The sequence below is a fragment of the Pelophylax lessonae genome, assembly GCF_965119305.1.
Source record: "Pelophylax lessonae genome assembly, chromosome: 3".
In the NCBI taxonomy this organism is placed as follows: Eukaryota; Metazoa; Chordata; class Amphibia; order Anura; family Ranidae; genus Pelophylax; species Pelophylax lessonae.
The window spans coordinates 514,978,566-514,995,794 of NC_138770.1; the positions used below are offsets into that span (position 1 = coordinate 514,978,566).

The following is a 17,229-nucleotide window of genomic DNA, read 5'->3' on the forward strand; positions in this document are numbered from 1 at the left end:
GCCTGGATCGGCAGCAGGCTTAGCCTCTAAGCGAGCTGCTGAGAGCCTGAGCCAGCAGCTCCCGCCCCCTCCACAGCAAAGCACTCACTAGAGGGGGGGGCGCAGAGCAGACAGTGCTGACTGATAGTCACCCCTCTCTGCTCAGAGCGGCAGGGGGACTTAGCGATCAGCTGTGTTTGATTGCTCAGTTCCTTAAAAAAAAAAAAAATATATTTTAAATTGACACTGTCACGAGACATTAATGAAGGCTGCCGTTACTGAAATTGCATTTGAGAATGCTACTTCCCTGGCTTTCATTTGGACACCAACTTTAACCACTTGCCTACAGTGCACTTTCACCCCCTTCCTGCCCAGACCGATTTTCAGCTTTCAGCGCTCTCACACTTTGACTGAGAATTACTCAGTCATGCAACACTGTACCCATACAAAAATTGTGTCCTTTTTTCACACAAAGAGCTTTCTTTTGATGGTATTTGATCAATACTGGGTTTTTTATTTTTTGTGCTATAAATAAAAAAAGACTGAAAATATCGTGAAAAACGCATTTTTCTTTGTTTCTGTCATAAAATTTTGCAAATTAGTAATTTTTCTTCACAAATTTTGGCCAAAATTTATACTGCTACTTATTTTTGGTAAAAATAACCCAAGTAAGTGTATATTATTTGGTCTTTGTGAAAGTTATAGAGTCCACAAGCTATGGTGCGAATCATTGAAAATTGATCACACTTGATCACACCTGATGTACTGAAGGCCTATCTCATTTCTTGAGACACTAAAAAGTCAGGAAAGTACAAATACCCCCCAAATGACCCCTTTTTGGAAAGTAGACATTCCAAGGTATTTAATAAAGGGACATGGTGAGTTTTTTGAAGTTGTAATTTTTTCCCACAATGCTTTGCAAAATGAAGATTTTTTTTTTTTTTTTTTTTTTTTACAAATTGCCGTATTAACAGGTTATTTCTCTCACACAGCACATGTATACTTGCAACTACACCCCAAAACACATTCTACTACTCCTCCTGAGTATGGCGGTACCACATGTGTGAGACTTTTTCACAGCCTGGCCACATACAGAGGCCTAACATCCAAGTAGCAGCGTCCGGCATTCTAGGAGCATAAATTACACATATAATTTCCTGACAACCTATCGCACTTTTGAAGGCCCTGGAGCACCAGGACAATGGAAACCCCCATAAAATGACCCCATTTTGGAAAGCAAACAGCCCAACGTATAATTTTTGAGGCATAATGAGTCTTTTGAATATGTCATTTTTTTCCACAAGTTTTTGGAAAATGTGGAAAGAAAATGAAAACATTTTTTTACACAAAGCTGTCCATTTATGCAATATTTCTAACACATAGCATGTACATAGCAAAAATTGCACCCCAAAATACATTCTGCTATTCCTCCTGAGTATGGCGATACCACATGTGTAACACTTTTTCACAGCCTGGCCACATACATAGGCCTAACATCCAAGTAGCGCTTTACACAAAGTTGTCCATTTATCCACTTTAAGACTGGGCCTATTTTTGACACTTGGTGTTTACAAGCTAAAATCATTTTTTTTGCTAGAAAACTACGTGGAACCCCCAAACATTATATATTTTTTTTGGCAGAGACCCTAGAGAATAAAATGGAGATCGTTGCAATATTTTTTATCACACCATATTTGCGCAGCAGTCTTCCAAATGCGATTTTTTTGAAAAAAATTCACTTTTTTGAACTAAAAAATAAGAAAACAGTAAATTTAGCCCAATTTTTTTCCATAATGTGAAAGATAATGTTACGCCGAGTAATTAGATACCCAACATGTCATGCTTCAAAATTGCGCATGCTTACAGAATGGCGCCAAACATTGGCACTTAAAAATCCCCATAGGCAACATTTTAAACATTTCTGCAGGTTACTAGCTTAGAGTTACAGAGGAGGTCTAGGGCTCAAATTATTGCTCTCGCTCTAACGATCGCGGCGATACCTCACATGTATGGTTTGAATACCGTTTACATATGTGGGCGGGACTTGCGTATGTGTTTGCTTCTGCGCGCGAGCTAACGGGGACAGGGCGCTTTAATTTTTTTTTTTTTTTTTCCTATTTATTTTATTTATTATTTTTTTTATTTTTACACAGTTTAAAAAAAAAAAATGTTTTGATCATTTTTATTCCTATTACAAGGAATGTAAACATCCCTTGTAATAGAAATAGGCATGACAGGTCCTCTTTATTGTGAGATCTGGGGTCAAAAAAGACCTCACACCTCAACTACACTAAAAAAGAAAAAAAAAATTGTTGAAAGAGGAAAAGAAAAAAAAAAATGGCCCTTTAAACCGGTTGCTAGGCAACGTCTTTTGACGTAGCTCCGGTCCTCCAAGACCATAGAGTCGAGTGAGGGCCATCTTGCCCTCACTCGACTTCCTGTCTCTGAGGTGACGGGACCGGATAGTTTTCCCCGCTGCCGGCGGGTCCGGTAAGCTGGTAAAACGTCTGGGACGCGGCAGGAGGGGGGGCACCTCTTCCCCCTGCACCGTAAGGGTAATTCCGCGGCGAATCCGCCACTGGGACCACCCTTATCTGAAAGCCGACCACCCGCCGTTTCAAAAAATACCAGGGTTATGGGGGCTATCTGTTGCCATAACCCCAGTATTTAGCTTTTAATGGCCGATGCATATAGTCGTTAGGCGGTCAGTATGTGATTGCATGTATATGGCAAACAGGTGACGATGACTGATGGGGTGACAGGTGACAATGACTGATGGGGTGACAGGTGACAATGACTGATGGGGTGACAGGTGACAATGACTGATGGGGTGACAGGTGACAATGACTGATGGGGTGACAGGTGACAATGACTGATGGGGTGACAGGTGACAATGACTGATGGGGTGACAGGTGACAATGACTGATGGGGTGACAGGTGACAATGACTGATGGGGTGACAGGTGACAATGACTGATGGGGTGACAGGTGACAATGACTGATGGGGTGACAGGTGACAATGACTGATGGGGTGACAGGTGACAATGACTGATGGGGTGACAGGTGACAATGACTGATGGGGTGACAGGTGACAATGACTGATGGGGTGACAGGTGACAATGACTGATGGGGTGACAGGTGACAATGACTGATGGGGTGACAATGATTGATGAGGTGACAAGTGACGATGATTGATGGGGTGACAGATGACAATGACTGATGGGGTGACAAGTGACGATCACTGATGGGGTGTCAAGTGACGATGATTGATAGGGTGACAGATGATGATGACTGATGGGGTGACAGGTGACTATGACTGATGGGGTGACAGGTGACGGTGATTGATGAGGCGACGGGCGATGGTCACTGATGGGCGATGGTGCACGGCGGTACTGATGGCAGTCTCTGGTGACCGGTGAACTTTAGGCTATGTTCACATGTGAGCGTAGCGATCGCGGGCAGAATCACTGCGATTCTGCCCGTGATCCAGAAATCATTGCAAATCGCTGGACGCCTGTGCGTTGCCCGTGATTTGCAATAGCACCCCAAACGCTGTGCGATGTTGCTGCGATTTCCGCCTCCCGAATCAGGGTAACATCACGCAAACAACGCATGACGCCCCAAAGAAGCTCTTGTACCTTTTTTGGGCATCATGCGATGTTTGCGCGCTGTTACCGCGATTCGGCAGGCGGAAATGGCGGCAACATCGCACAGCGTTTGGGGTGCTATTGCAAAAAACGGGCAACGCACAGGTGTCCCGCAATTTGCAATGATTTCCGGATCGCGGGCAGAATCAAGGTGAACGTTATGGGTGTCAATTTCTGGGCACTGATGAGGTGACTGTTGGGTGACAGGTGACATTGGGGGGGGGCTGAGGACTGTGTGGGGACCTTTATTAGAGTGATTTTACTTTTGCAGGTACACAGAGCAGTAACTCACTGTTTCTAGCTCTTCTCCCCTCATACTGGAAACTGTATGAGGAGAGAAGAGCTAGTAACAGTCAGTTACTGCTCTTTGTTTACATTTTGTGATCGGCTGTGAATGGATTCACAGGCGATCACATAGTAAACAGTCACTGTCAGTGACTGTTTACTACTGCCGGTGACAGCTGTGTTCCTACGGAACACAGTGCCACCGACATGACCGCGCTGCGCGCTCCCGATCGCGCACGCACAGTCATCTCCCGGGCGCCTCCATTGTGATCGGCTGTGTCATTGGAACACAGCCGATCACGTGGGAAACAGCCACGCCCATTGGCTGTTTCCCCCCTGCCGGTGACGGGGGTGTCCTGGGGACACCCCGACACCGGCAGTGCAGGGCGGCGCGATCGCGCGCCTGCCCTGCATTCCTGGGATCACGTCATATGACGTCTTCCCAGGATAATGGTCGCACCGCTCTGCCGTCAATTGATGGCGGGTGGGCGGCAAGTGGTTAAAAAAAAACAAAATCAGCACAAGACATTACTTAAATGTCAATGTGACCTGCCCCTTGTAACGATAGCTGTTTAATTACTTGAAATCTTGATCATTTGATTCTCCCCCCCCCCCCCCCCCACCCAATCACTATAACCTTCCTCTGCAACGGGGGGTTATAGAGCCAATGGACATGAGGCATGCGCTTAGAGAGTGTCCAACTCTGCCCACCCTTTCTGCTCCACCTCTACATTCACAGAAGCTGTACTATGGCTTCTATAAAACTAAACACTGTGTGAATGGAAGACAAGTGGATGAATGAAAGGTTCACTTCCTCTATTCAGAGATCATGTTTTATTTTCCAGAAGCTACAGTACCGCTTCTATGAACAGAGGAGGTGGGTGGACAGGACTGGCATAGTCAGGCACACTTGATGAGAACCTGTCACAGGTCTGTCAGCTTTATTAACCCCCCTACCCTGCAGCACTGGAACAGAACGGTGCCAGAGGGAGGGAGGTAATTTACCTTGTGCTGAAATAAAGCAGTTCCGGCACTTTTCTGCATTTTATAATTACAGCATGCATGATCAAGGACTGACACAGGAAATGGTCATTGCTCATAAATTTACGAAGGGGTCCCACTTGCTTGGGCATATTCCTTGGCTGAAAATACCTGTATATGCTCACTGGCTTCTTAAAATTGCCTTCTATTTCCTAGATATTTTGGTAAGTAGAGTAAATGGCCATTGAAAATGCTTAACCGTAGGGGGCCTCTGTAGAGACTCTGGAACCAAAACTGTAAAGTATAAACCACCAAGTAGGTATGGAGATAGGTCTAGTAAAATAGTGAAGACCAGGGACAATCTTCCAACACCTGAGAGATTTTTGAAATAACAATTTCTGGTTTCTCTACAACAGGGGTCTCCAAACTTTAACAAAAGGGCCTGTTTACTATACTTCAGACTTTAAGGGGTCCGGATTGTGGTCAGTAGGACTAGAAAACATCCCAGTGTCAGCGAGAGCAAAACAATGGCTCAAGCGTAGTGGTCATTGAGAGGAGGAATAGTGCCCTATCAATGGGTCAGAGGGAGAAATAGTGTTTGATCCTTTGTGCCAATGGAAGTAATCATGCCCCATCATTGGGTGTCAGTGGGAGGAATAGTGCCCCAAGGGCCAGATAAAGGCAAGCAAAAAGAGCCGCATCTGGCCTACAGTTTGGGGGCCACTGTTCTACAAGCTCATGTATGTTTACAGAAGAATTCATTAAACCACCAGTATGATATTGCAGCCCCTGTTTCAAGTAGTTACTCTGACTGTCTTCTCCATTTATTGCCTAAAACATAGTTTTAGTCCATGTTGTACCAAAAGGGATTTTGCAAAGACGAGCTTAAGTTTTTAAATATAGTCTGCGCCAAGACACATTTCACAAAAAAAAAAAAAACGCACATAAATGAGTATAAGTAAACTCACCTCCAATGTTTGCATCAAGGTTGGCTTTATTGCATCCTTCATCAGTACAGCCAAAGCTCCAGTTATACCCTTAAAATATGGGAAAATGTCATGAGTTACCATCAACAGGTTAAAAACGTAAAGTCTTATTCTACTGTCTATATTAATGCAAGACATCCTTTTAAACGTAAAGTTATACACCATTGCTAAGCTCCAGGAATTGTCTTGCAGTTATACTGATCCACTGGCTTCAATAGTCTATAGAATTTCCAAGTTACTCAAAGAACAAGCCCTTAATGTTCTGAAAATGATCAGATTACGATTATTGCTCTGTTAAAGTGATACTAAATCACACATTTAATTTACATGATCCCTTCTTCTGTATGTGAATGATAGCACTGCAATTTTATTAAAAGTGTAAGTCTAAGTATCTTTTTTTCCTAATCTATATACAGCTGCCACATGACCCAGCTCTTTCCTGGCTTATCTGCAAGGAAACAGTGGCAGGAGGCGCTTCTAGTCCTCTGCTGTTGGTCACATTGTCAAAATAAAAAAAACAAAATCAGCCTTTGGGATAGATAAAAAAAAAAATGTACATAAACTTTTAAATCATCATATAAATATATATTTGCAATCAAATCTATATTATTTTTGCCAATAACAAGGTGTGGGCACATTTCTGCCAGTCAGAGGCTTGGACACTGATCTGTGTGTCTTAGGATAACAGGGAGGTGAAGCCTCCATCAATATACATGTAATATCCCACCCCTTTTGTGGTTAGCTGCTTAGCGGTCATGGAGGAGGGAGGGAGTAGGCTGTCATTTACCACTGTGTATACACCCACATGTGTGTCTCTATAGTGACATGGGCTGCTCAGATGCAATAGGGAGGAAATGCTCAGCATAGAAACTCATTGAAAACTGAGCATGTACAGTAGCTATCAACACTACTCTGCAAAATCCCCAACTGCAGTGGGGGCATGGGCAGAAGGTGGAAACAGAGCAGCAGGATCAACTGTGTTTTTTGCAGAACGTAGAAAATAAATCCCATAGGAGTATAAACGGCAACAGTAATACAGCATTTAATGATAGTGTCACTAAACCCACATCATAAAAAACGAATTACTGGCATCAATCTAAAATTGTAATAAATAAAAAAAATAAAAAACCATCACAACTAAAAATTCCATTGTGTTCAAATGTTATTTGCATGTTCTTATGGTTGCAATTTGCAAAATTAAAAATTTCACAACTGCATTAAAGCAGGACAATATACTGTACATACAGTATCTCACAAAATTGAGTACACCCCTCACATTTTTGTAAATATTTTATTATAGCTTTTCATGTGACAACACTGAAGAAATTACACTTTGCTACAATGTAAAGTAGGGAGTATACAGCTTGTATAACAGTGTAAATTTGCTGTCCCCCCCCTCAAAATAACTCAGTCATTAAAGGTCTAAACTGATGGCAACAAAAGTGAGTACACCCCTAAATGAAAATGTCCAAATTGGGCCCAAAGTGTCAATATTTTGTGTGGCCACCAATATTTTCCAGCACTGCCTTAACCCTATTGGGTATGGAGTTCACCAGAGCTTCACAGGTTGCCACTGGAGTCCTATTCTACTCCTCCATGACATCACGGAGCTGGTGGATGTTAGAGACCTTGCACTCCTCCACCTTCCATTTGAGGATGCCTCACAGATGCTCAATAGGGTTTAGGTCTGGAGACATGCTTGGCCAGTCCATCACCTTTACCCTCAGCTTCTTTAGCAAGGCAGTGGTCATTATGGAGGTGTGTTTGGGGTAGTTATGTTGGAATACAGCCCTCTGGCCCAGTCTCTGAAGGGGGGGGATCATGCTCTGCTTCAGTATGTCCCTTTAAATGTTGGCATTCGTGGTTGCCCCAATGAACTGTAGCTCCCCAGTGCAGGCAGCACTCATGCACCCCCAGACTAGGACACTCCCACCACCATGCTTGACTGTAAGCAAGACACTTGTCTTTGTACTCCTCACCAGGTTGCCACCACACACGCTTGACACCATATGAACCAAATAAGTTTAATCTTGGTTGCATCAGACCGCAGGACATGGTTCCAGTAATCCACGTCCCTAGTCTGCTTGTCTTCAGCAAACGGTTTGTGGATTTTCTTGTGCATCTTTAGAAGAGGCTTCTTTCTGGGATGACAGCCATGCAGACCAATTTGATGCAGTGTGCGGCGTATGGTCTGAGCACTGACAGGCTGATCTCCATCCTTTCAACATTTGCAGCAATGCTGGCAGCACTTTGTCTATTTTTAAAGACAACCTCTGGATATGACGCTGAGCATGTGTACTTCACTTCTTTGGTTGACCATGGCGAGGCCTGCTGTGAGCAGAACCTGTCCTGTTAAACCACTGTATAGTCTTGGCTACCGTGCTGCAGCTTAGTTTCAGGGTCTTGGCAATCTTTGTATAACCTAGGCCATCTTTATGTAGAGCAACATTTTTTTTCTGATCCTTGCTATGAGATGCCATGTTGAACTTCAGTGATCAGTAAGAGTAAGGGCTCTTTCACACAGGCGGACCGTTCAGATCCGCCTGTCCGATTTTTTTGGCAGGTCTGAACGGTCCCCCCCATGCATCTCTATGGGGCATTGGATGTCAGCGGACCAGCTTCCCTTTCCTTATTGAAGAAAAGCATCCCCACAACATGATGCTGCCACCACGTTTCACGGTGGGGATGGTGTGTTCAGGGTAATGTGCAATGTTCATTTTCCGCCCCACATAGCGTTTTGCTTTTAGGCCAAAAAGTAAAAAATTTTGGTCTCATCTGACCAGAGCCCCTTCTTCCACAGGTTTGCTTTGTCCCCCCACATGGCTTCTCGCCAACTGCAAAACCGGACTTCTTATGGCTTTCAACAGTGCTTTCTTCTTGCCACTCTTCCATAAATGCCAGGATTTGTGGAGTGCACGACAAATCTGTGGACAGATTCTCCCACCTGAGCTGTGAATTACCATGGGCCTCTTGGCTGCTTCTCTGATCAATGCTCTCCTTTACCGGCCATGTCTTGCTAGTTGTGCCATACTCTTTCCATTTTCAGATGACTGATTAAACAGTGCTCCATGAGATGTTCAAATCTTGGGATAGAGATATATATATATATATATATATATATATATATATATTCTAACCGCTTTAAAACTTTTCCACAACTTTATCCCTGACCTGTCCGGTGCGTTCCTTGGCCTTTGTGATAGGTTTGTTAGAAAATCTTAGTGAACTGCGAGGGCTTCACAGAACAGCTGTGTTTATACTGAGATTAAATTACACACAGGTGGACTCTACTTACTAATTAGGTGACTTCTGAAGGCAATTGGTTCCACTAGATTTTATTTAGGGATTTCAGAGTAAAAGGGGGTTGAATACAAATGCACGCCACACTTTCAGAGATTTGTAAAACATTTATAAACCATTTATCATTTTTCTTCAACGTCACAATTATGTGCGACTGTTGGTCTATCACATAAAATCCCAATAAAATACACTTATGTTGTAACATGACAAAATGTGGAAAATACTTTCAAGGCACTGTATATTTCTCTTTAGATAAATTTTATTTTCTATAAAATAGTATTTCTTACAGTAAATATGGCCCACAAACTTGCCAAAGAAAAAAAAATAAAGAGTGATTGTGTATAATAAAAAATACCCGTTATAGATTTATATTGTGTGGTTTTCCAGCCTAAAATGTTTACAGCTGCAGGGCATGAAACCTTGAAAGATCCAAGTGTATTTGCTCATAGGATTATATCTTTGAAAGTCTGCTGAGGTATCCACACTGAATAATGTTGTGGTTTGCACTCATTAAATACTACTTAAATATTTGACTGATTGCCAGTGGCAACATCTTTTTGCCTCTTAAGTTTTAATGCATAAGCCCAGTGTCACCATATTCAAACGCTACTTGCAGCATAGTGCTAGCTTATGTCAAAGAAAAGTTTCCACCTTTCTGAATTACTGCACAGTTTCATTAAGAGTTCAGAAACGTACAAATCCTGACAAGGTGCACATGTTCATTTGCACGACATGTAGTTACAATGTTTCCTATGAAGCATACCAATAAACTCAAATTTCACATAAACATTTCCCGAGGAGTACCCCGATCATAACTTGATATACGTTTAAGTACTCCATAAATGCAGCTGCGATATGAAAAACAGAAAATAAATGGTAACCATTGTTTTCCTAAAACAGAATGAGTACTTTTATCACGGTTTTAGAGCTTGCGTCAACAAACCGCACTCTCTGAATACATCCAACATGGAATGCTTTTAGAAGGTGGTAGAACAGAGGCTGCCAGTCATTTAGGAGGCAATACTGGCACCTCCCCTGAACGCACATTCAGGCTCCTCCCCTGAATTCACTTTTAAAAAAACTAGAATGGGGGTCACATTTGGTAGCATTACTGCTGGATGAATGCAACCTGAAAATGTGCCATGCAGCAACACGTCCACAGTTTTTTTTTGTACCAATGTGGCTAGTGGGTGGATGGGGAGGAGAGTTGTGGATGGCAGGTGTTGGTAGGCCGTTGAGAGGATAACAGCTCAACCACCTATTTTTACCATCCCCTGGCTGCTTGTGTAAACAGGCCAGCTTGGACCAAATTTATCTGCATACTGTAGATAGCAACTTGTGCTATATACAGTAAGCAGTATGTTTTCTAATAGTAGAGCTGCACAATTCTGGATAAATTAGATAACAATTTTTTTGCTTAGAATAAAGATCACAAGTCTCTCACGATTCTTGGTGTAACATGTTTTACATTATACAAAAAATAGGGCTAACTGTACGGTTTAGTCTTTTAAATTCATTAAAGTGTATGTTTTTTTCCCAAAAAACTGCATTTGAAAGACTTCTGTGCAAATACAGTGTGACATAAAAGACTGCAACGATTGCTATTTTATTCTCTAGGCTGTCTGGCTTAAAAAAAAAAAAAAAAAAGTCCTCACTAACAAGCGGAAGTTCATTTTTGGACAGCTGTGAGTCAGCAGAGAACACTCATAAGAATCAAGGACATGGCGTTTTAAGAGGGGGGGGGGGGGGTGTGTGAATCGAAAGCACGATTTTTTAATGATCTAATCATGCAGCTCTATCCAATGGCAGTGCCAACCATATTCCCTCTATTCCCAGATATAGAAAGTGTCACCTGCAAAAAACATCTCCACCATTTAGAAGCCTTGTATTTTTTATCAAGGCTTCCCCTGATTGGCCAAGGTGGAGCCGGGCAGATGTAGCGATCTCCACCTTGGCCAATCAGCAGATGCCTTGTAGTTGAAAAAAAATACAGGGCTTCTTTTAAAAAGGTGGAGATGCTGTACATCCAACTCGGTTTATATCAAAGAGTAGTTTAATATAGTGGTCAAAACATTTGTGTAAATATTGTGCAACACACAAAAATGAAACCACCACATCTTTTGTCTAGGTCTTCTGCTTTCAGAAAATGTAATATTTTTATGTCCATAACATGCATTTTAGCGGGCGTTTGAAAAATGGGAAAAAATTATCCGACAAAGGGTTAAAGATAAATTCTAGGTAGTTCTAAAAAGACACAAATTAACGCAGCTCTATAATCAGCAATACATCAACTGCATATTTTAAATTCAGCAGTGCAATCTCTTTACAGGGAGGCTTGAGTGTAAAAAGGACTGACTACAGGCACGCTTAGACACCAAACACTCAACTGCAGGGAAGGGGACCAAAGGAAGCCAGAAAAGAACCAGCAAGGGAGGCCATCCTGAGAGGGGTTTCCTCCAATACCCCAGACTACCTCATTGGAGGGGGAGGGGTGAATTTCCTACTCTACAAAAAGGGAGCAGTACAGGTGTGGGCTTTTTTAGGGACAACTTAAGCTGGACCACCTCATTGACTGGTAACCATAGATTACCAACACTGGAAACCAGGGAAGCCCAGCCTGATCTTTTAGAAGTTAGAGCCCTCAGAAGGGCGCTGAGCAAAAGGATTCATAAAGCCAACTCTTTACAGGAGGATACTTACTTATGGGCCATACACACTATAAGATTTTCTGAAGACTTTTTCCTTTAGACTTACCAAAACCATATAATATGAGGTCAAACCTAAACACTTTCAATTTGTATGCAATCTGGCAGGCCCTAGCACTACATAGAAAAGGTAAATCTGAAGGAAAAAGTCTTCAGAAAATCTTATAGTGTGTATGGCCCTTTAGGCATGCCAGGATACGGCTCTAGGTTGAAGACAAGAGCCACTGCTCCTAGAAGCAGGCGTGCCCAAATTACCTGACGATCCAAATTGGTGTCTAAATAGGAAGTTAGAGCTGCCCCTGGCCAACCATGAAGATCAGAAAGTCCCTGAGGGGTACCATATACAGTGGGTAAAGGAAAGAATCACCCCCCTTTAAAATAATCACATTTTATTGCTTTGCAGCCTGAAATGAAGACAGACAGTTTTTGGTTTTATCCAGCTGTACAATGGAGAGACAGAAATAGTTTCAGAACTTTTTCCACCTTTAACCACTTCAGCTCCGGAAGGTTTTACCCCCTTAATGACCAGGCCATTTTTTGAGATTCGGCACTACGTTGCTTTAACTGACAATTGCGCGGTCCTGCGGTGCTGTACCCAAAATACAATTGGATGTCTTTTCCTACAAATCTAGCTTTCTTTTGGTGGTATTTGATCACCTCTGAGATTTTTAGATTTTGCGCAACAAAAAAAATAAAAAAAAGCGACAATTTTGAGAGAAAAAAAAAAAACGCAATATTTTTTACTTTCTGCTATAAAACATTCCCAATAAAAAAAAGTTATCAAATGTATCAGTTTAGGCCAATTTGTATTCTGCTACATATTTTCTGTAAAAAAAAAAAAAATCCCAAAAGCGTATTTTAAATTGGTTTGTGCAAGTTATAGCGTTTATAAAACTACGGGATAGATTTTTGGACTTATTTATTTTATTAGTAATGGCAGTGATCAGCAATTTTTAGCTGGACTGACATTGTGGTGGACAGATCGGACACTTGACTGACATTTTTTACCCTTTTTGGGGACCAGACATAATACAGTAATCAGTGCTAAATAATATGCACTTTTACTGTATAAATGACACTGGCAGGGAAGGGGTTAACGCTGGGGGTGATCAAGGGGTTAAGTGTAATGCCTAATAGTGCCTACTGTGTGGGGTAATGGGTTGGACAGAGGCAGGGAGAGATCGGTGATTCAGCTTAGCTGAATCACATGAACTTTCCCTGCCTCTGCGACAGAAGACCCGCTTGCTTTGTTTACATAAGCAGGCGGGTCTGTCATTGTAGCCGAAGATCGCAGGAGGCTGGCTACAATCGAGCCCGCTCCTCCCACGGTCTGGCTCCCGCGCGCCGCCAAAACCGCGTGCACATAATCACGTAGGTCTACGTGATTATGCGCAGCCGAGCCGCCCTGCCGCAGTAAATCTGCGCCGGGCGGTCGGCAAGCTGATAAACTGTACAATCCAGTTGAACAACAAACTGAAATCTTTTGAGGGGGGGGGGGGTAAAAAAAAAAACTAACTAAAATGTGATTGCATAAGTGTGTACACCCTCTTAAAACTGGGGATGTAGCTGTGTTCATAATTAAGCAATCACATTCAAACTCATGTTAAATAGGAGTCAGTACACACCTGCCATTATTTAAAGTGCCTCTGATTGACCCCAAATCAAAGTTCAGCTGTTCTAGTAGGTCTTTAATGTTCTTTTCTTAGTCCCAACCTACAGCAAAAGCCATGATCCACGGAGAGCTTCCAAAGCATCAGCGGGATCCCATAGTTAAAAAAGGTCAGTCCAGAGAAGGGTACAAAAGATTTTCCAAGGCATTAGATATATAATGGAACACAGTGAAGACAGTCCTCAAGTAGCTCCCTACTTCTCACGCCTGGCCATCGCAATACATTGGGATATGATATGGTGTGGCATGGGTCTAACTACCTGTTAAAAGCATCCAGCCGGCACCAAAAACAGCTGCTGTATCCCAACTGCATGCATGAGGCAGGCAGGATGAAGTGGAAGGTTTGAAGTATGGCAACAGACTTGAGATGCCACAGATTGGGCTGGTTCTTAACCAGCTTTTTTTGTGCTGTAGACTATCTTTTGCTTACACAAGCATACTAAATACTTTTACTATTTAAGCGGAACTTCAATCTCTCAATTAACATTGACTATTGGTAATCCTTATGCTGCTAGCATTAGTAAATAGATCAGAAATAGGTCAATTCTATCATACATCCCCACTTCAGCAGGGGAGCAGGGATTTTCTCAGCTAAGCACACCCTCCTGTTTGCATGCCTTCACTAAGGGCAGATTGATTCCAGGAAGTAAATGCTATGTGCTAAATGCTACGTTCAAGATGACCATGGGCAAAAATGCAGAGGTGGAGGGGGCATCAAAATTATTTATTAGCGAAAATCATGGTGACATGGATGGATGGGTGAGTTGGCTATTGATGGATGAGCAAGTTTCCTTTGAATATTAAAAATGAATTTAATAGCCTTTTGTTTGTGGTGTTCAGATTAGTTAGTGTAGTTCTGCCCTAATCCAAATGTGCTTTGTAAGTGCAGTTATCCTTTAGGACCCCTTTTCACACCATCGCAGTTCGCTGATGTGCATTATGCCAGGAATCAACATGTGTTGCGTTAAGGCTGCCCTTTCAAAAACATTGGGCTGCCAAATTATCAAAACACACCAAGACTGATTCAGGTACCATTTATGGCAGAGGACCACAATGTACACTGCCAACCATTTTGCTGCTCTGCAATGCTTAAGGTTTCAGAATGAAAGGCAATGCATTGCAATACCGCATTTAACATGGGTTACCACCATATGATGGTGTGAATGGGCCCTAAAAATATACTAAGCAGTACATTTAATTTTTAAAGGAAAATGTAACAAACTATATGCCAGTTATACATAAAGCCATTATAGGCAATGAAAACACAGCTGATTCTGTTGTAACCGAGTCAGATGCTCAACACTGGTAAAGTAGCAGACCACAGTGAAAAACCTATTCCAATAAAACCACAATACAGAGAAACTGAAACCAAGCCACATTATGGTTTTACCGAGGTGTTTATTCACTGTGGTCTGCTAATCTACTTCGTTTCCTCTTCTGCCAAAGAAGGTCATGCTGCTTTTCTGTTAAAAATGAAAGTATTCACTGAAATATAAAAAACAGATAAGACTTATGAATCACATATGGTACTATTAATATTAAACCAAAAGGAAATCCTATGCATGTAACCAAAGATCACAATTTATAAAACAAACTGCTGCATATTGAGGTAATAAATCAAATGTTTGTGGAGCCACTAATCTACATCAGATTCACTTAACTTAATTCATACAGCAAGGTGGCAGCTGTCAATCACTTTCTATCCTGAGCAGCAGTCCAAACATCTAGAATTTACTCGAGGAAAAGTCTTTGGCAAGGATAAAAAAAAAAAAAAAATTATATTATATTATATTATATATATATATATACACATATATATACATATATATATATATATACATACATATATATACATATACATACACACACATTCCGCTGTGACCAAATATTGTCTGTGCTGAATCAATCGACCAAGCCAATCTGTCTGGTCAGTAATAGGTTTAAATGCTCAGTGTCATTTTGCAAGTTATTTCCTTATTACATGCCTACTTGATAATCTATTGGCATTTAAATATTTAGTAATTTTTACCTTTAAAGAAAAAATACAAAGTAAACAGCCAAAGAGATTGTAGCAATAATACGCCTGTTAAGTTACTGGAAACTATACAAAAAGGATGTGGGATCAAATATACGGAAAACCACCTGTAAAGCCTTAGCATAGGAGACAAGTTTAAAATTCAATTTTTATTATAAAAAATACATAAACAAAAAGGCATACAAGCCTAAAATGGATGCACAAATAGTTACAAAGTCTCTACTAAGGTACTGGAAGGCCAGAATTGTAGATGGCAAAAAGACATATCACTTGTAAAGCTAGATGCTTACGGTAACCCAATCTACCAGGTATTGTATTGAATATTTTGGATGTGGCTTGAGCCAAATTCCTTTTCCAGTTACTGGAAACTAGTGCCCGTTTCTAATAAGATGACAGATGAAGCCTCCAAAAAAAATGACTTCTAAGAACAAAAATTGTGGGTGCCGCATATTACTCACTAGTATTATCCCACCCCGTCACAAAAATGAAATTTTAACTAAAAGCATGTAAATACTTGCCTATCTCACCACCTGTGAGACACAAGATTGATCCAGTGAAGGGGAATGACATCCTCCTCCCCTTCCCCAAGTCTCTGAAGAAGCCAATATTTTTGGTAGTGCCGACCTGCTGTATCCCTCACAGCGCTCTATGGTTTCTCAGCTGACCTCTACATCACTGCAAGACCAAGAGCTGTAGGAGATCAATGTTCCCGGATTGAGCCTTTCTGGTACCCAGTCCAGACATGTTTACCTCTTCTGCTGTATGCAGGAGTAGAACCCCGCACACTACTATGGGATTGGGAGATGGCCCCAAAAGAAGTTTATTTGTTACTAACAGATGCACACAGGCAGCGGAAGCCAAAAGGTGAATCATGCAGTGGGTTAAAGCTTAGGAAAAGGACTGTGGGTGAGATCATTTTGTGAAAGAGGGGGCAAAAGGGTGGACAAACCTTTTTTCTTGCCTTTTAAGGTTTGACTGATTGTCCCAAGATACAAATGAAAATTTTTTAAAGTTAAACCAGCACAAAAACATAACATGGGTAAGTTTAAGAATATTATAGTCCTGTTATTAAAGTGTCATAAAATCCACATTAAAAATGATCAGTACATGCTGTATTACATACTAACCATACTCCGTCACTATGGGTTTTGTTTTCTGTGCTCTGCAAAAACCTGGTAGATCCTGCAGTTCTCTGTCTCACCTTCAGTCCATCCCCTTCAGTCCATGTCCTCACTGCAGTTCAGAGCAGTGTTGGCAGCTCTGCACATGCTCAGTTTATCCTCTACCCTGAGCATTTCCAATCTGAGCAGCCCATGTGACTGTAGAGTCCCACATGTGGTTGTATAGACTGCCTCCTCTTCCTTGCCCACTAACCAACTAAACACAATGGGGGTGGGAGATTACATCTTTGTTGATGAAAGGTTCGCCTCCCTGTTATTCCAAAACACAGAATGGAGGGCGTGGCAGTCTGGGGCTGGCAGAAATTTGCTCACACCAGGTTATTGCTAAAAAAATAAACATTTCATTTAAATATATATTTGTATGAAAACTTAAAAAACATTTACAATTTAAAACATATTTGTTTGTCTTCATCCCAAAGGCTGTTTTTTATTTTGGATTCTGTGACCAATAGAGGACTAGAA

At 41.7% G+C, this 17,229-nt stretch overlaps 1 protein-coding gene across 2 annotated transcripts in view; it reads right to left on the minus strand.

Moving 5' to 3' along the window:
* MTHFD1L (methylenetetrahydrofolate dehydrogenase (NADP+ dependent) 1 like) overlaps nt 1–17,229 on the minus strand; it is a 562,387-nt gene that overhangs the window by 375,744 nt on the left and 169,414 nt on the right. For both annotated transcript variants that reach the window (XM_082251220.1, XM_082251219.1), the window contains exon 19: nt 5,860–5,928. In XM_082251220.1, the coding sequence (XP_082107346.1) occupies nt 5,860–5,928 (69 nt within the window). The remainder of the gene's footprint in view (nt 1–5,859; nt 5,929–17,229) is intronic.